Source organism: Somniosus microcephalus, chromosome 11 (genome assembly GCF_052327205.1).
Source record: "Somniosus microcephalus isolate GS21.2 chromosome 11, FLI_Smic_1.0, whole genome shotgun sequence".
Lineage (NCBI taxonomy): Eukaryota > Metazoa > Chordata > Chondrichthyes > Squaliformes > Somniosidae > Somniosus > Somniosus microcephalus.
Window position 1 is genome coordinate 46,165,988 of NC_140997.1, and position 19,926 is coordinate 46,185,913.

Sequence of the window (19,926 nt, forward strand, 5' to 3'; positions counted from 1 at the left end):
GTGAAGGAGTTTTGGGTACTGAGCAGCACTTTGCGGGTTCATTTTGATTTGCCCTTCCTTGCTTCACCAGCGCTCTGAGGTAGCACCTCACTCCTTGGCCTTTGCGCCTTAAGACAGGTGTGAAGCGCCTGATTTAGCGCTCCAATCACCTCCAGGGGCGATAAAAGCCAAGTTTGCCATCGGAGGCGATAATTAGCGCCAGGCGCTAAACTTTGCGCACAGCCGATAATGGCGCCCCAAACGGGGTGATACTGAATTTTTCCCCCATAGGCTTTTAGGAACAATCCTCCACTCCATAATATTTCAAATTTTAAGAGTTTCTAAGATTTTCAACAACTGGTTGTTCCAGGGCTAATATGAATATGAGTTGGACTCTATAATCATCATCCAAATGGTTCATTCTTATTTGAATCGACTTGACTTCTGATGGAAACTAATATTTTGAAACTAGGCTACCATCATGTATTTCTATTGGAGTCATATGGGAGTTGTCTGAAACAATTCAATCCTAAAGTGCAATTGCCACATTTTAACACAGGAATTCATGCTAAACAAACAAATAAGAATTCAGAAAAATCCCATGCTTCAACACCTTTTATTTAACACTTACATTTCTCTCAAGTGTGCCACGCTCGTATTCAGAAGCGAACACCTCTTCAGGCTTGATGTACCATAAACATAAAGGCAAACTGATTAATGTTACTGCAAACTTATTACTTAAAAGCCAACTGATTGGCTTTGAAGAATAGTGCTTAAGCACAATTGCACAAACTTCCAAAGGCTTCAGTGGGATCTGACAGAATCTCTCTCTTGGATCAGGGAACCCCACCAACATGTAATTTTTGCAATGCTGCCTAATACTGTAAAGTTACCATTTGCTGATAATAATTGGTCAACATCACAACTGTGAACAGTTCTGGTTGCCATATTATAAAAAGGACATAGAGGCACTGGAGAAAGTGCACATTTATTTTACTAGAACGGTACCAGAACTCAGAGGTTATACCTATCAGGAAAGATTGAACAGGCTGGAGCTATTTTCTCTAGAAAAGAGATGACAAAGGGGTGACCTGATCGAGGTCTTAATGATCATGAAAGACTACCACAAGGAGTAGTTGAGGCGAATAGCAGAGATGCATTTAAGGGGAAGCTAGATAAACAGATGAAGGAGAGAGGAATATAAGGATATGTTGATGGGTTAGATGAAGAAGGGTGGGAGGAGGCTCGTGTGGAGCATAAACACCACATGGACCTGTTGGGCCAAATGGCCTGTTTCTGTGCTGTACATATGTTGTATTACTTTGTAACATTAGCTTTCATACTTGCAATAAACCTGGACCATTAGTTTAACACCAATTGCAATGTATTAAGAGTGTTTTGCAGTTGGGAAATAAAACGATAAGGCGTCCATTGTACAGGTCATCACCGGGAGATCAGCTCACAGCCAGAGAACATGATTGGGAGCAGCCCAAGACTTGAGCAGTGGAGCCCGAGACTAGGAGCGGAGTCTGGAATGGCTGGGGGTGGCAGGTTGTGAGGTAGAGGCCAGACCAATCAATGTGAAGAATGATGGTCATGTGTTACCATAGAACAATCGGATTGCAGATAATGGACTTTCACCATTGCCTTCAGCTAATGTACCAATCAGATTCTAGAAAAAAGAGCTACAGCAATTGACTTTTAACAACAGACTGACCAACTCAGTTCTTTTTACTAATACTATCTGATCGCCCATGATGCTGCTTATGTGGAGGAGAGTCAGTGGAATACCTCTGCTACTGACAATATTGGTTTGTGACAGGCCTCAGATATGCAGAGGGGTGTTAGAGGCCACAAAGGCAGGAAGGGAAAGAACAGTGCTTGTAGGAGATCATATGAGCAACACTGAGGGTGCAGAAGTAAGAGAAGGACGCAGAGAAAAATACCTCAGGGAATAGAGCAGAAAGCAGAGCTGAAGCTGCTAAGAAAGGGGATACCTGTGGAACCAATTGTTGGTGAATGTGCAGTAAGATGTACAGTAATGGGTAACTGTATTGGTAAGTTTAGTGCTTGTTTTTTTAAATTCTTGAGTTATGTGTGTTGTTATTTACAGTGATACAGAAGAGTGGGTGACAAAGCAAATGGCTGCTAGTAGCTTTTCCTACATATGTTTGAGCTCATCACATGATGACTTGACCCAATCATAAATGAATGACATACCTTTGGTGTTACTAACACACTTAAAGTGTTAAGCTCACTTTACGTAAGGAGTTTACTATAGATAGATAAAAGATATATTTCAACAAACCTGATTGCTTTTTTATGTATTACTGTTCAGCATTGCAACTAAATGCACACACATACAACCAGCATATTCCAGGTCATGACCTGATAGATCTAAATTGCACCCAGGCCCCAATTTTATCCCTACTCGGTCCTTTTATTTCACATAAGTCAGATTGGAGTCAACTTCGATGCACTTCCTGATCTATAGTATACTAGCTGAAGTGCCCGGCGGTGCCGAGGCTTTTTCGAGGGCATGTTGTTGTTGGAAGAGAGAGAGAGAGAGAGCGACTGGGGGGGGCGGGGAGAGAGAGAGAGAGCGCGACTGGGGGAGAAGAGAGAGAGCGACTGGGGGGTAGAGAGAGGGCGACTGGGGGGTAGAGAGAGGGCGACTGGGGGGAAGAGAGAGGGCGGGTGGGGGGAAGAGAGAGGGCGGGTGGGGGGAAGAGAGAGGGCGGGTGGGGGGAAGGGGGAGGGGGGAAGAGAGGGCGGGGGGAAGGGGGAGGGGGGAAGAGAGGGCGGGGGGAAGCGAGGGCGGGGGGGCGGGGGGGAAGCGAGGGCGGGGGGAAGGGGGAGAGGGGGAGGAAGGGAGGGCTTGAGGCTGAGAGACGGCCACGGCCACGCCCGGTTGCCGGGGTAACCGTGCCGTGCCGCGCCGCCCCGCACTCCCGAGAGCCCCGCTCTTGAAGCCGAAGCCGCCCCGCACTCCTGAGAGCCCCGCTCTTCGAGCCCGCCCCGCACTCCCGAGAGCCCTGCTCTCCAAGCCCCAGCCGGCCCGCACTCCCGTTGCCAGGGTAACCCGATCCGCACTCTCGAGAGCCCCACCCCCCCAGCCCGAGCCGAGCGCGGAACAGAGTCTCACCTGCTCCTGCTGCGCGCGCACCCTGACCCTCGTGGCTGACGCCATTGCCCCGGGTAACGTGACACGGGGGGGCGGTGAGGAGCTTAGCAGCAGCCCAGTTACCTAGCTCGGGCCTGGCTGGGCAAGAAAGGCCCAGGCTTTCAGGCCTAAGAAAAAAACGGGCAAAGGTAGGAAAAAGAATGTTCAGGTTAGATAAAATATTTACAAATGAGTGATTTATTTTAAAAGAATTTAATAAATTGAATTTTATTTTGCTGGAAATGTATATTTGAAAAGAAAGACGCAGAAAGCAGGAAAAAGAATGGAAGCAAGATGGCGGCTACTCACCTCGGTTCAGAACGATAAGGCCCGCCCACACACGCACCGATTGGTCGACCGTCAGGTCACCAACGCGTAGGATTGGTCAATCGTCCCGTCACTCGACCGTAGGAGGGCCCGGCCGCACGCGGCAGCAAGCCGCCGTACGATTGGTCAACCTCGAGGTCACTCTGTCGCTAATGAGCGGATAATGAGAAGCTAATGAGCGGAATGTTAAGGTTTTTCGGATACCGCGGGCGCGATTTTAGCCCAGCCAAAACGTAAATACGCTTAAAACCGTTTTGGAAAGGTAAGCTTTCTTTCGACGTAACGCACGCGTAGGTACGCCCTGTAACTTTCGAGCGCATAGCCGCCCAGACGCACACGCGATGACAGACAGACAGAATGCCAGACAGACAGACAGAAGGACAGATCGACCGATTTATATATATAGACTAGCTGGAGTGCCCGGCGGTGCCGAGGCTTTTTCGAGGGCATGTTGTTGTTGGAAGAGAGAGAGAGAGAGCGACTGGGGGGGGGGGGGGAGAGAGAGAGAGAGCGCGACTGGGGGGGAAGAGAGAGAGCGACGGGGGGTAGAGAGAGAGCGATGGGGGGAAGAGAGAGAGAGACGGGGGGAAGGAAGGGCAGAAGGGAGGGCAGGGGGGAAGGGAGGGCAGGGGGGAAGGGAGGGCGGGGAAGGGAGGGAGGGCGGGGGGGAAGGGGGGGAGGGTGAGGGGCGGGGAGGGCTTGAGGCTGAGAGATGGCCACGGCCACGACCGGTTGCCGGGGTAACGCTGCCGCGCCGCCCCGCCCCGCACTCCCGAGAGCCCCGCTCTCGAAGCCCCAGCCGCCCCGCCCCGCACTCCCGAGAGCCCCGCTCTCCGAGCCCACGGAGATCCGTGCCGCCCCACGCACTGACATGGCCCCGCCCTCCCGAGCTGTCTTGAAGATCGCCCCGCCCCGCACTCCCGAGAGCCCCGCTCTCGAAGCCCCAGCCGCTCCGCCCCGCACTCCCGAGAGCCTCGCTCTCCGAGCCCGCGGAGCTCCGTGCCGCCCCACGCACTGACATGGCCCCGCCCTCCCGAGCTGTCTTGAAGATCGCCGATTGCGGCTGAGACGGCCGGCAGGCCCGGTTGCCTGGGTAACCCTAAGCCCCGCCCGAGATCAGCACTCCCGATAGCCCTGCCCCCCGCCCGAGCCGAGCGGGGAATAGAGAGAGAGAGACGCCGCGTCTCAGCTGCTCCTGCTGCGCGCGCACCCTTTAGTAAGGTAGCGGCGCTGGGCTGAGGCCCGCCCCTGCAGCCTTCGAGTGGGGCCAGGAGGTGCCTAGCTCGGGCGTGGGTGCGGAGGAGATGCCGAGGCTTCGAGGCCTACCTGGAAAAACGGGGAAAGGTAGGAAAATTAATGAGATTAGATAAGTTAATAACTTTCTAAATCATTTTTTTTTAAAACAATATGTGTTTTCAAAGCAACGTTATTTTTAAAGACGCAGAAAGCGGGAGAAAGAAAGGAAAAGTTTGGAATCAAGATGGCGGCTACTCACCTCGGTTCAGAACGATAAGGCCCGCCCACACACGCACCGATTGGCCCGGCGGCACACGCCAGCAACCCGGCGTACGATTGGTCGAGCTCGAGGTCACTCTGTCGCTAATGAGCGGATAATGAGATGCTAATGAGCGGAATGTTAAGGTTTTTCGGATACCGCGGGCGCGATTTTAGCCCGGCTGAAACGTAAATACGCTTAAAACCGTTTTGGAAAGGTAAACTTTCTTTCGACGTAACGCACGAGTAGGTACGCCCTGTAACTGTCGAGCGCATAGCCGCCCAGACGCACACCTGCAGACAGACAGACAGATAGACAGAAGGACAGACGGACAGAAGGACAGACAGAAGGACCGATTTATATATATAGATAACAGATTTAACAGTCCTTGGCTGATGCTGCATTTATACTGCAGCTACCAGTAACTGCAGCCAGGCAGTATCCTGTTTGGACAATCTGGCTGGACCTCCTGTCCAGGAGAGAGCTTTGAACATGCAAGGGTACATGGCTAGCTCTTCCCCCAGCAGGAACAATTTAATAAAGAAAACAATCAGAGGCGAGTGTGCTACCACTGAGTCATGGCTGATACCCAACTAAGCCTTGACTGTTTAGAGAGTACAGGCAGCAGCATCTATATTGTCCAAACGTTTAAATTAACTCTTGTACAAAAGGAAAACACTGTGTTACATTGTTATAGTATCACATCATTAAATGGAACTACTTTGGTATGGTGTAGTTATATTGCTATGTGGCACACTGTGCACGGGCAGTGCACAGTGCAGCGTCGGACATCTTGTATCACTCCGCACCATGCGGCAGCACAGAAACAAGGCAAGAATACAGCTAGTAAAAGCAGTAACTAAAATGAGCTAAAAGTGTCTATTATTTATAGTATAAGAAAACAAGGAGACACAACATGGGGGCAGCGGTATAAGTGAGTAAAAAAGTGTGCTATACGAACTACGAATAAGACGAAAAGTGATTTTATGAGCTGATTGTGAGTGCCGATGTCTGCGGTGATTTGAGAGTGAATCGTACGGGAAACCAAAATGACGACTGTGCAAATGCAACCCCTCATGAACTGGGAAGCCGACGATATAGTAGAAGCATTCCGCAAGTTCAAACAGAAATGTGAGCTTACATTCAAAAGCTTCCTGAAGGGCGCTACCAACGAGGAAAAGGTTAGTTACATTCTGTTGTGGACAGGAGAAAAAGTTCTAGATTTGTATAATAGCTGGAGTTTGACTGAAGAGGAAAAGGAAAACCCTGCGACAATTTTTGATAAATTCAGCAACCATCTAGAGCCTAAATCCAATCACCGTATACACAGATACAAATTCCAGAGTCTAAGACAGTAACCCGGTGAAACAGCTGACAATTTCCTGACAAGGCTGAGTATTGAAGCCAGCAAGTGTAAATTTAAGGAAATGGAAGAAAGGCTTGTGGACCAGCTAATATGGGGGTCAGCGCATGTAGAGCTACAAAAAGCCCCGATAGGACAAGAAAAGCTCAGAATAACAGAGGCTGTAGATACTGCGAGAGCTCATGAAGCCATGAAGCAGCAAATGAAAACGTTGATTTCTCAAACGGCTGACATGCGGACAGCTTCTGAGACAGACAACAGAGTGGATGCAGTGAGAGCAAAGTACAACACACAAAGACATGCACATGACAACGGGGGAAACATGTGCAGAAATTGTGGAAGACCGCACGATTACACAGACAAGAGGAAATGTCCAGCATATGGAACAAGCTGCAATGCATGTGGCAAACTAAACCACTGGGAAAAGAGGTGTAGAACGAAGAAAGAACGAACATACATCAAAAACAAAGGCGGACAGCAGAACCAGAGAAAGAAACACAATATCCATGCCATGGATGAGCAGGATGATGATGATGATCATGACAATGCACTAAACATCGAAACCATAAAGATACAGCTTCACGAGATGTCCAGAGCAGAAAATACTCCAAGGAGAGAATTGCACACCATCATCCAAATCAAAAAAAAGATCAAAGGTCGGCCCAAAACCATCAACTTAAAGTTGAAGCTAGACACAGGGGCTCAGAGCAACATTCTCCCATCGAGACTGTACCAGCAGATCTTTCCCAAAAACCTGAGAGAAGATGGCTACCCGAAAAATGGTTGTTTAAAGGCAAGTAATGTCACGCTGACAGCATATGGGGGGAGTGAGATTAAACAACTCGGAATAACCTTTATCAAAGGGACACATAAAAGAAAGAACATCACCTGCATGTTCTATGTCACCGACACTGAGGGGCCAGCGATCCTGGGATTAAACAGCTGCGAGAAGTTGAGATTGATCTCAGTGCATCACGAGCTGACGGAAACGCCACTGAAGATAGACAGCAACACCCCACTGGAGAACCGCCCACAAATCAAGAGTAAAAAAGACTTGATAGACATGTATCCGGAATGTTTCGATGATACAGTGGGATGTTTCGGAGATTTCCAATACCACATCACCATCGATCCAGAGGTAAAGCCCGTTATCCATGCTCCACGAAAAGTACCCATCGAGTTGAAGACAAAGCTTGAAAGAAAGCTAAAGGAGATGGAAGAAAAGGGAGTGATCGTAAAGGTCACTGAACCCACAGACTGAGTAAACTCAATTGTGGTACGAGAAAAGCCAAACGGGCATCTCAGAATATGTTTGGACCCCAAAGATCTAAACCAGGCGATAAAGAGGGACCACTATCCCACCCCAACGCTAGAGGAGATTATGCCATCACTGGCAGGAGCCAAGGTTTTCTCAAAACTAGATGCCAGAAATGGATATTGGAACTTGAAGTTGGATGAGGAATCAACAACACTGACAACATTCACCACACCATTTGGGCGTTACAAATTCCTGCGGCTACCATTCGGGCTAAAGGTCAGTCGAGATATCTTTCAACAGAAAATAGACGAGACATACAGAGGCTGTGAAGGAGCTATAGGAATAGCTGATGATATTCAGATCTATGGAGCAGATGAAAGAGACCATGACATGCACCTACATGAGGCCATGGAGAGTACCAGGAAGGCTGGCATCAAGTTAAATGCAGATAAGTGTATAGTTAAAGTCAAGGAATGCCAATTCTTCGGTATGATTTATACACCAGAGGGAGTCAAGCCAAATCCAGAGAAGATTGCGACGATTGTTGAAATGAAACCACCCAAAGACAAGAAAGACCTGAGGAGTTACCTCGGCTTGGTCCAATACATGAGTTCTTTCATCCCACACATCCCACACATGTCGGAACATACAACAAATCTCAGAGAGCTATTGAAAGAAGACGCCGAATACCAGTGGTCTGAATCACACGAAAGGAATTTCAAACAACTTAAAGAACTGTTGTGCAAATCATATGACAGAAGAAAACCAGTCACTCTGCAAGTAGACGCTTCTACCAGAGGACTAGGGGCAGCTCTGGTGCAGGAAGGAAAGCCGATAGCTTTCGCATCAAAGGCCTTGACGTCAGCCGAGATGAGATATGCCAACATAGAAAGAGAACTATTAGCAGTAGTGTACGGATGCGAGAAATCCCATACATACCTATATGACAGGCGATTTACAATAGAGAGTGACCATCGTCCACTAGAACAGATCTATAAGAAGAATCTGTGCAAAGCGCCTGCAAGACTGCAAAGACTACTTCTAAGGATCCAAAGCTATGACTTCACACTTAAATATAAGCCAGGAAAGGAAATGGTGTTAGCAGATGCGTTGTCTCGATTGTCACCATATGAGAAACACGAGGTGGAGGGCCTAACAGTAAAAATCCACCACCTAGTGAATGTTACCCCTACAAAGCTCAGTCAAATCAGAGATGAGACTAGCAAAGATGAGGAGTTGCAACTACTCACACAACAAGTAATACAGGGGTGGCCGGAGAGAATCCAGCAGGTACAGGCGACAATTCGTCAATACCGGACGATTAAAGACGATATTGCAGTAGAAGACAGTATTCTCCTTGCTGGATCGAGGATCATCGTGCCAAAGACGATGCAGACACAACTTCTCCATCTCATACATGAAGGCCACATGGGAATGGAGAAATGCAAGCTGAGAGCCAGATCAGCTGTATACTGGATAGGCATGTACAAAAAATATCGAACACATGGTCTCTGCATGTGGTATATGCCAGAAATACAGAAATGCACAACAGAAAGAGGAGATGATACCTAGTGAAATACCGTCAAGACCATGGCACACTGTTGGGGCAGATCTCTTCATGTGCAATCAAGAATGGTATCTCATAGTGGCAGATTACTATTCCAAGTTTCCTTTTGTGAAAAGAATGAAAGACTTGAGAGCCACAACTACCACCAGGATTGCAAAGAGCTTGTTTGCTGAACAAGGAATCCCGGAAAAGGTAATCTGTGACAATGGAACCCAGTTCACATCGAGTGAATTCAGAGCTCTGGCAGAAAGGTATGGGTTCAAAATAGTAACCTCATCCCCACGTTTCCCAAGGGGACACGGGTTCATTGAAAGACAGATCCAGACTGTCAAGAGAACTCTCATCAAAAGTAGTGAGATGGGGGAAGACCAAGACCTTGCTATCCTATCACTCAGATCAACACCACTGAAAGCAGACATGAAATCACCTGCGGAATTGCTGAATGGGAGGAAGTTTAAGACTACACTACCAGCAAAAATACATCCTCCCCAGGACCAGGAGGACTTCAGACAAAAGCTGGCAGAAGCACAAATCGTAGGAAGCAAACATTACGTTAAACATGCAAAGACGCTACCAGAATTGTTGAATGGGCAATCGGTGCATGTGCAAGATCCGGTGTTGAAAACCTGGAATCCAGCCAAGGTCATTGGAAAAGCTGATACTCCAAGATCCTACTTCGTAGAGACTGAACCTGGTAACCAATACAGACGGAACAGACTCCACATCAGACCTTCACCTGAACTGGATAAGCAGCAGACAACATCAGCAACATTGACAACACCAGCTACCACAAGCAGTACAACACCAGAAACAAGCGCTACAAATCAAACAACCACGAGCATGCACACTCCAACTCCAAAGGCGACAGCAACAACAACGAGAGCGGAACACACCAAAACACCGCAGAGAGGAATGGTCACCACCAAATCCACAAGATGGAGGGACAACATCCAACCACCTGAGCGATATCGTGAATAAAAATAAACTCACGATTCTTTGTAGTTGATAATAATAGTTTAGATATAATATTTGTTAATTTAAATTGTTAAATTTCATGTTTTCGTTTTTTTCAGAAAGAGGGATGTTACATTGTTATAGTATCACATCATTAAATGGAACTACTTTGGTATGGAACTACTTTGGTATGGCGTAGTTATATTGCTATGTTGTGGAGATGCCAGTGTTGGACTGGGGTGGACAAATGTAAGAAGTCACACAACACCAGGTTATAGTCCAACAGTTTTATTTGAAATCACAAGCTTTCGGAGCGCTGCTCCTTCGTCAGGTGAAGTGGAGAGATGCATAAAGACACAGCTCATATAGTCAGAGAATAATGCCAGATGATTACAGGTAATCTTTCTAACTGCCATTTATCACACCTCGGCAGAGAGATAATCACAGCAATCAAAGGTGTGAATGGTGTCCAAACAGGTCAGTCAGGAAAACATTACATCAAAGAACAATGAGGTGGGGTCACAAGGGGTCAAATGTTGCAGAGGCTGGGGTCTGTATGAAAAACAAAAAACAGACAAAAAAACATTTTTTTTGCTGGAAATCACAGTAGGTCCGGCCGCATCTGTGTAGAGAGAACAAGCCAACGATGACTCAAGTCTGGATGACCCTACGTCAGGTGGGGTTACATGTAGCGTGACATGAAGCCAAGATCCCGGTTGAGGCCATCCTCATGAGTGCAGAACTTGGCTATCAGTTTCTGCTCTGCGATTTTGCGTTGTCGTGTGTCTCGAAGGCCGCCTTGGAGAATGCTTACCCGTCGGGGAACACTTCAGCAGTCAAGGACATTCAGCCTCCGATCTTCGGGTAAGCATTCTCCAAGGCGGCCTTCGAGACACACGACAACGCAAAATCGTAGAGCAGAAACTGATAGCCAAGTTCCGCACTCATGAGGATGGCCTCAACCGGGATCTTGGGTTCATGTCATGCTACATGTAACCCCACCTGACGTAGCGTCATCCAGACTCGCGTCATCATTGGCTTGTTCTCTCTACACAGATGCGGCCGGACCTGCTGTGATTTCCAGCAAAAAAAAAGTTTTTTTGTCTTTTTTGTTTTTCATACAGACCCCAGCATCTGCAACATTTGACCCCTTGTGACCCCACCTCATTGTTCTTTGATGTAATGTTTTCCTGACTGACCTGTTTGGGCACCATTCACACCTTTGATTGCTGTGATTATCTCTCTGCCGAGGTGTGATAAATGGCAGTTAGAAAGATTACCTGTAATCATCTGGCATTATTCTCTGACTATATGAGCTGTGTCTTTATGCATCTCTCCACTTCACCTGACGAAGGAGCAACGCTCCGAAAGCTTGTGATTTCAAATAAAACTGTTGGACTATAACCTGGTGTTGTGTGACTTCTTACATATTGCTATGTGGCACACTGTGCACGGGCAGTGCACAGTGCAGCGTCGGACATCTTGTATCACTCTGCACTATGCGGCAGCACAGAAACAAGGCAAGAATACAGCTAGTAAAAGCAGTAACTAAAATGAGCTAACAGTGTCTGTATTATATATAGTATAAAGAACACAAGGAGACACAACACTGTGGATGCTGGAAATCTGAAATGAAAAAACAGAAAATGCTAGAAATGCTCGGCAGGTCAGCCAGCATCTGTGGAGAAACAGAGTTAACGAGGGGGATTTTGCCAGCCCTGGGGAGGCGGGACTGCCGGGAAAATGGCAGTAACTGGGAGCAGGTACCGAACCCGCCCCTGTGCCATCTTCCTGGGAGGCGGGTCCCCGACTCGCGCAGGGACCCGTCTCCTCGAGGTGAGAAGGGGATTACAGCAAATTAACTGCCTGTTAACAGGCTTATCCCCATTTTACCCACACAAGTGCGGACTTCCCGATGGCTGCGAACCTCACCAGGGTCAGTGAGGCGAGCAGTGGGTCTGCGGGGGTGAGAGGGGTCGAAAAGTGCGCTGTGGAAGTGAGTGATGGGTGCAAGTGTGGAGAGGTAAGTATGAGAGGCGAGTGTAAAGTATCAGAAAAAGTTTCCTTACCTTTGTTTCTTCCTGCAGGCTTCAACCCTTGGGGATCCAGAGGCTCCTCATCTCAATGGCAGAGATGACAGAATAGCTGCTGCATTCTCCGATACAGCAGCCATCTGCTTTCTGCTGAGGAGAGAGGTTTGGTGAGTCTTGAGTACAAGGACTCACCATAGAACAGAGATTCAGTGTTTGACAGCTTCTCAAAGCTGTCAAATGCTGACAACTCAAAATTTTTGACAGATGAAACATCATACGCTGACGTTCTCTGTCACTGGCTTTCCCTTAATTGGCCGGCTAAGCCCACAGAGCGGGCTTAACAAGGTCAATCAAGGGAAAATAGTGTGGGTTGGCCGGACGTCATTGGGGGCAGGACTGAAACCCGACAAACAGCAGTCCAGCCCCCAACGCGTCCCCATTGACAAAATCCAGCCCAACGGTTCTGGTCGATGACCAAAGGTTCTGACGAAGGGTCATCGCCCTGAAACGTCAACTCTGTTTCTCCCTCCACTGATGCTGCCTGACCTGCCGAGTATTTCCAGCATGCTAAATTAACTCTAGGTAGATTTAAAAAGTGCCCAAAAGACCCAAGGTGCTCCTGAGGGATTTGTAAACTAAGTTTGCCATTAGACTGGAGATACAGGCTACCCTTTCTAGGAACACTTACATTTTTCTTTTCAATTCTTTTCAGTCAGATGGGGCCCTAACTTCAGATTCATACTAAGCCGCGTGTCACCGTGAAACCACTTGCAGCATCTCTTGCGTTGTTGCCTCAATGCAGCCTGTAGTAATTTATTTCTAAATGTGTGAGAACCCCAAGTGCATGAAATGTAATTGTACAGTCAGTGACGAGATTACCTTCATCTTCTGGCTGCTGAGCCTGGCTACAAGATCCTTTACTCTGTTTAACTCGGCTGTAGCTTCATTATAAATGGCTCGGGATTTTGCATACTCGTCCTGTTCTCTGATCAGGGAATTCCGAGAATTGGCCAAATTCAAGAGCTCCAGGCTCAGCTCGTCATTTTTTGCAACCTGTCACAAAGTGTATATATATATATATTTAAAAAAAAATAATCAGCTCCATCCACAAAAGCATATGAGGGTGAAAAGGTCACATTTTATAGTCTATAATATATTCGAAGCTTGCTAAATCTTAATATGCACTTTAAAGCAAAAGTTTTAGATTGATATTAAACTTTAATTGCCCTATTTTTAGACATTTCCTCATGTATAATATTTAAGTAATAGTTTCTGAACTTTAATTGCCCTATTTTTGGACATTTCCTCAAGTTTAATACTTAAATAATGGTTTTTAAACTTTAATTGGCCTATTTTTGGACTTTTCACCATATTTAATATTTAAATAATGTTTTAAAAACTTTAATAGCCCTATTTTTTAACTTTTCTTCATGTTTAATAATATATATATGTTTCGTCAGTTGCATATTTTCATGCCGTTATATTTTGATTTAACAGGTTTGCTTTAGGTTTCCAAAGACTCAAATAAACTTTTGGCTGAAGACCACGTCAGGCCCTCGGTCCTCGGTCAGGGATCGGACCGTGAAGTGAGACGTCTGGTTCCCCCACTGTCGATGATACCAGCAGCAGCGCCCGCTTCACTTCGTCCTCAGGGTCACCAAATCCGCCAAATGATCTCCGAAGGCTCTTCCAGTGAAACTCCGCAATCCCCAGCACAAATAAGGCGAGAAGTGCAGCCTAGTCGCATTATCCAAAGCAGCAGTTAGCAACGGTGCCAGCGGCCTAACAGCGCCACTTATCAAACAAGGAAATTACCCAACAATGACCAGCATGAACACCAGCAACAGAAAGCAACATTGCCTCAATTCTAGTATATTAGGTATGTGTAGAGTTTTTATCTGTGTAAACAGCTGGTTGGGAATATATTGTCAGTTTTAACTGAGAGATTCAATGAATATAAATCAATAGAATGGAGAGAACTTTATATCAACCCCAGGAAACAGACTTAACGGGAAACCAAACTGCTGTTATTTTATTCAGCTTAATAAAGGTAAAACGAAAAATCACTGACTTATATAAAACAAACAGCATGATGCATTCTTCCACTGTAACAGGATGGAGATTGTCTTCAGTCCCTCCAACAAACTCCATTCTCTAGCCACCGACTCCATCCCTTTCCCTGGCAACAGTCTGAGGCTGAACCAGACTGTTCGCAACCTTGGTGTCATATTTGACCCCGGGATGAGTTTCCAACCACATATCCGTGCCCCCACAAAGACCGCCTATCTCCACCTCCGTAATATCTCCGTTTCTGCCCTTGCTTCAGCTCATCTGCTGCTGAAACGTTCATCCATGTCTTTGCTACCTTGACTATTCCAATGCTCTCCGGGTCGGCCTCCCATCTTCCACCTACACAAACTTGAGGTTATCCAAAACACTACTAGCCGTGTCCTAACTCGCACCAAGTCCCGTTCACCCATCACCCCTGGCTCCCAGTCCAGCAACGCCTCAATTTTAAAATTCTCATCCTTGTTTTCAAATCCCTCCATGGCCTCGCCCCTCCCTATCTCTGTAATCCCCTCCAGCCCTACAACTCTTCGCGATCTCTGCGCTCCCCCAATGCTCGTCTCTTGCGCATCCCTATTTTATTCGCTCCACCATTGACGGCCAGGCTTTCAGCTGGCAAGGCCCTGTGCTCTGGAATTCCCTCCCTAAATCTCTACACCTCTCTTTCCTCCTTTTAGCTGCTCCTTAAAACCTGCCTCTTTGACCAAGGGTTTGGTCATCTGCCCATATATCTCCTTATGTGGCTCGGCGTCACATTTTGTTTGATAACGCTTCTGTGAAGTGCCTTGGGATGTTTTACTACGTTAAAGGCGCTATATAAATGCAAGCTGTTGTTGTATATTTATGCTCTGTGTTTTGTGGGTTTAGATATCTTGTATAATAACAAGACATCAAATTATTGTAAAATTTGTGAATAAACTACTGCCTGCTAAGATACAAGGGTTTACATTTCTAACTGTCAGTGAAAGCCTTTGAAGTACGGTTCCAACTCTAACATCTCTAATACTTGCCAAGTCCTTGCTACTATGTAAAGATTTCCCACCCAAGAACCCATGTAGCCATTATCTGCCTTTAGCTCTCCTTTGAATCCACTCAGTCCTTGCTGATATATAAAGTTTTTGTGCCTGAGGTCCATTCGGTCAGTGACCTGCATTACTATGCCTTCTTGATTCCCCATAGTCTTTGCCCACAGTCACCCTCACCTAACCGAGATCCCCCTATTTACAACCCAATCCTTTCATTATTTCTATTTCTAATTCCACTTTCCTGGGCATACCTCCATAATTTGAGTAAAACTGCCCACCTTCTACCTCCTGGTCAAGAGTGGCATCAGCAGATGGGTGGCTACCATATTACATGGCACTTGTCAAAACGACAGTTCTGGTAAGAGCTCAGGGTACAAGCACGATGTTTTCTCACATTAACACATATCTACCTAGTTAATCAAACTACAGTGCACACGATTGCAGATTAAGAATAATTTAGCAATTTCACTTCACGAAAATTGATGCAACACACATCATCTGCCACAAGTTAACTTTACAAAACCGACCGTTGGCTACAGTACAGCATTCGCAAGATGCACTAGTAGCGTCTAGCGACAGTAAAGTTCCACAACAGTTTGTATTTTTGCTTTTCATTACTATAGAAAACAAAAGAAAGATTGGTTCAGCTCAAATCTGACTTACGATCAGCATATTTTCTGGTAAATGAAAATTAATTTTAAGAATGCTTCACTATGTTAACGAAAAGCTGCCCAACATGGGTACAATTTATAATGACCACACTTGAGGTACATAGCAAATTATCAGAGGGGTTTTCAACATCTTTGAACCCCACTAGACCCTCTTGTTAACTTTGCACCCACCTCATTTTCATGCTCTTTACTCAGGGCCATATAATTGCTCTTCAGGACAATGTATTCATCTGCCAGCTCCTTACGATTTTTCTCTACTGCCTTCAGACGATCCTTAGCCATCTCATAGTCGTGTGTGCATTTGTCCTTCTGCACTTCCAGCTCCACGGTTCTGTTTTCAAGCATTAAAATCTGCAAAATGAAAACATCAGCATGATTGATACTGAAAGAAAAATGAATACATCCTCCAAATATCTTTTCAGAGTCTGTGGCACTTGTGAATAGTTGTAATGCCCTAGTGCTGCTGAATGTTAATGTTCAACTCCCATATTTGTGTCAGAGATAGAGGCGGATATCAGCGCAATCTGGGTGGAACCGACTGAAATAGCGCAAAGGATCGTGGAATTTAAAATGCAAGTGAGTTACGCCAGTAACCACTCACGCTCAAGTTTCCACGATCTTTTACACTGGTTCAAAAGTCAATTCACCCAACGCAATCCCTACCCACAAGACTGTCCAATCTGCCTACTGGTTTCTGTGAGGTTTCTTCAGGGATTGAGGGACGGAACCTCTCAAAAACATCCCCAAAACTCTTTGTATGCAATGAATTGGATTGAAGTGCAGTTATTGTCGATATGTAGGTGAAAATCTTTCTGCTTCTGCACTAATATGCCAGAAAGTTAAGGTCAGCTGCAGTGATACTTAAAACAGCATCATTTAGCCCTGATTTACAAAAATGCAAATCTTCTTGTAGCATTCAGTAATCCGTTATAACAATTTCAGAGCAAAGGACCAAGAACAAAGCAGATAATGGAAACAATTAGGAAGAAATTTAAGAAAGTAAAAGAAACTGAAACATAAGAAAAGTAAAACAGCAGAAAATGAAACATAAAGGGCTATACTTTCCTCCATTTTCTAATTTTAGTCAAAAAAGTAGATGTGAATAGAAACATAGAAGATAGGAGTAGGCCATTCGGCCCCTCGAGCCTGCTCTGCCATTCAATGAGATCATGGCTGATCAAAACGCACTTTATACTTGCACCTACATTTAGGCTAAAATTAGGGGATGGAGAAAAATATTCCCCTAAATAGGAGTACAAGATGATTTTTATAAAGAGGATGGGTAACCAAATAAATACCCCAAACAGTAACATTGCCCATTCATTGCTGGAACACAGGTTTGCACCTTGATAGGTGGATGGGATGAAAGTCTCTTTGTTCCAATTCTGTATGGTTCCCAAGTGAAAGGACTCCAGGCACTCAAAGCAGTCTGTTGTGGATATGTTCACAGTTGGGATTTTATGTGGACAAAACCATTCACTTGTTTTTCATCTGCCTTGGTTATGTTCATTGTTTTACACCCATATTGCAATTTTCCAGCACAGTTACTCAGCTTGATGTTTACTGTGGGAACAAATTGATGTTCTTTTCTATTTCTAGATATTCTCCAGTTGACTGAACACTCTCAATATCCAGAAGTCCAATTCTTTTGATGTATTATCCCTTTCACTGGCCACACGCACATTCTGAATGTGTCTTCCATCAGCAGTTAATGCTGGGGAGAAATCAAGAGACTATTCCCAGCCAAATTAGCGGCATTCACTGATGCTGAAAGATGCAGGCCACAAATCACAGAGATCCAAATCAACTTTTATCAAGAGAAGTAATGCAAAGTCTCCATGTCAGTGGCTGCACATCTTGTTGCTAAGCAACATACTAACGTCATGGAAGATGTGTTCCTTTCCACAGACTGCAAGCAAGAAGAAGGTGTTCAAAATCGTTTATGAGCCTGGATCAGTGCAGTGGTATTAAAAGAAATCTGGCTAGAGATTTGTAAAGTTTATAATGTCCGTGTGAGTCAAATTTCTCAGTGTTAAGGTTTTACTTCCTTAACTCATTGACATGTTATAAAACTGGTGGCTCACAGTGCTACAGTGTGAAATAAATTTTCAAATCTGAGAAAACTCCCTGAAAAAAGGCTATGAGATTCCTGGGGTAGCACAGTTCTCCCCATGGTCATTCTTGATAGGTTTTTTGGTGCTGTCATGTTATATCTCCTTGCATCTGGCCATCTATGTTTCAATTGGTTAACTCTGACTTTGATCAAATTGAATGTTCTTTTTAAAATTAGGAGTAAAAGGGCCATTAAACCCATCCAGTTCACCGGCTCATTTGGTTCCATATTTTTTTTCTCACCCAGTTTTCTTCCCTCCTCCCACCTCCTGAAGGCGTCAGCGCTGAGCAGACGTGACAGGCAGTGGCGGGCGGCCCAACTGATCTCATTAGCATCTAGTTGACAGATCATTAACAGGCTTTTTTAACTTACCTTTTCACTTTAACTTCATGGCCACAGGAACCACACTGTTCAGGGACCACAGCTGTTAATCTGAGGGGGGAGTTCAATAGCCATTGCTCCAGCTGATTACTTGACAGCTTCAAATGTGTTGTGTCTGTGTGTTGATAGAGACACTGAAGACAGGAGTTGGTTTGATAGGTGTTTACTAAACAAAGTCTGGAGGGGAACTAACGGATACAACACAGTACTCAGGCTTATATAGCCGAGTGGCCATTACCGGCATTACAGTACGCATGGGGCTCTTAAAGGCACATACACTACAATTCCTCCCCTTTTAGCTAACCAGTACATAATATTTTAAGTAATTATTAATTACATGTTACAAGAAAAATAATCTATACATTGCTGCAGTTAATTAATTATAAGTCAGTCTCTCTGGAGGCTTCCTGACTCGGTCCGGATAACGCCTCGGTGGTGTAGTAGTTTCTGGTGGTGTAGTAGGTTCTTTTGGCAAGGCTGATTCAGCTTGAATGCCAGTGTCGGGTTCATCGGGTTCCAGTATCACTGGATCGGGGGTAGATATGGGTATCTCTACTTCATCGTTAGGCATATAGAGTTGTGGTGTAGGTTGTCCCTTTTCGGATGACTCTATGATTTGGTCAGCATGGCGCCTTATTATGCTTTCTCCGATGTCCACGGTATACATCAGCGGTCCTAGTCATGTGCAGATAGTTCCAGGCTGCCATTTCTCGGTATGGTAGTCCCGGGCCAAAACTTGTTGACCTATCTGGAAGGTTCTAGTTGGCCTTTCATTCATGCCTTGAAATTGCCGGTTCTCCACGTCCCTTCTGATGTTGGGCTTGATCAAATCCAGCTGGCATCTTAGGCTTCTATTGAAGAACATCATGGCGGGAGTTTGGTTGGTAACCATATGTGTTGCATTCCTGTATGCGAACAAGAAGTTATCCACCTTGTGCTGAAGTTTTATGTCTTCATTACCCATGGCCTTTATGGCCTTCTTGAAGGTCTGGACAAACCTTTCAGCCAATCCATTGGTGGCGGGATGGTATGGGGCGGACGTGTAGTGCTTAACCCCATTGTTTTTTAAGAACTTCCTGAATTCTTCGGACACAAATTGCGGTCCATTATCAGAACAGATCTGTTCCGGCAGCCCATTCCTGGCAAATATGGTCCTTAATACTGTGATGGTTTTTTCCGTGGTGGTGGAGGACATCTTTATTACCTCCGGCCACTTGGAGTGTGCATCAACCGCGATTAAGAACATTGAGTCCATAAATGGACCAGCAAAGTCGATGTGTACCCTTCGCCAGGGAGATGAGGGCCACTCCCATGGATGTAGAGGGGCTTGGGGTGGAGCGTTTTGGACCTTCTGGCATCCTAGGCAGCTCTTGGTCATTTCTTCGATGTCTCCATCGATACCTGGCCACCATACAAACGCTCTGGCTAGGTTCTTCATTTTCACTCCACCCAGATGCCCCCCGTGAAGCTCCTTTAGCACTTTATCCTGGAGTTTGGGTGGAATCACCACTTTGGATCCACACATCAAGG

General features: G+C 45.8%; 1 protein-coding gene and 1 long non-coding RNA gene across 4 annotated transcripts in view; one reads left to right on the forward strand and one right to left on the reverse strand.

Moving 5' to 3' along the window:
• The window catches only part of ccdc78 (coiled-coil domain containing 78), a 666,657-nt gene that overhangs the window by 574,906 nt on the left and 71,825 nt on the right, over positions 1–19,926 (reverse strand). For all 3 annotated transcript variants that reach the window (XR_015079939.1, XM_086000593.1, XM_086000594.1), the window contains exons 11-13: positions 16,074–16,253; positions 13,019–13,192; positions 611–661 (exon numbers count right to left, since the gene is read on the reverse strand). Coding sequence is in view for 2 of the 3 variants with exons in the window: in XM_086000593.1 (XP_085856719.1) it covers positions 611–661; positions 13,019–13,192; positions 16,074–16,253 (405 nt within the window). In the remaining variant the exon portion in view is untranslated. The remainder of the gene's footprint in view (positions 1–610; positions 662–13,018; positions 13,193–16,073; positions 16,254–19,926) is intronic.
• LOC147110536 (uncharacterized) lies at positions 3,133–18,220 on the forward strand. The gene is made up of 3 exons (XR_015079940.1): positions 3,133–3,291; positions 13,637–14,018; positions 17,502–18,220. It is a non-coding gene; the product is annotated as an uncharacterized LOC147110536 (long non-coding RNA).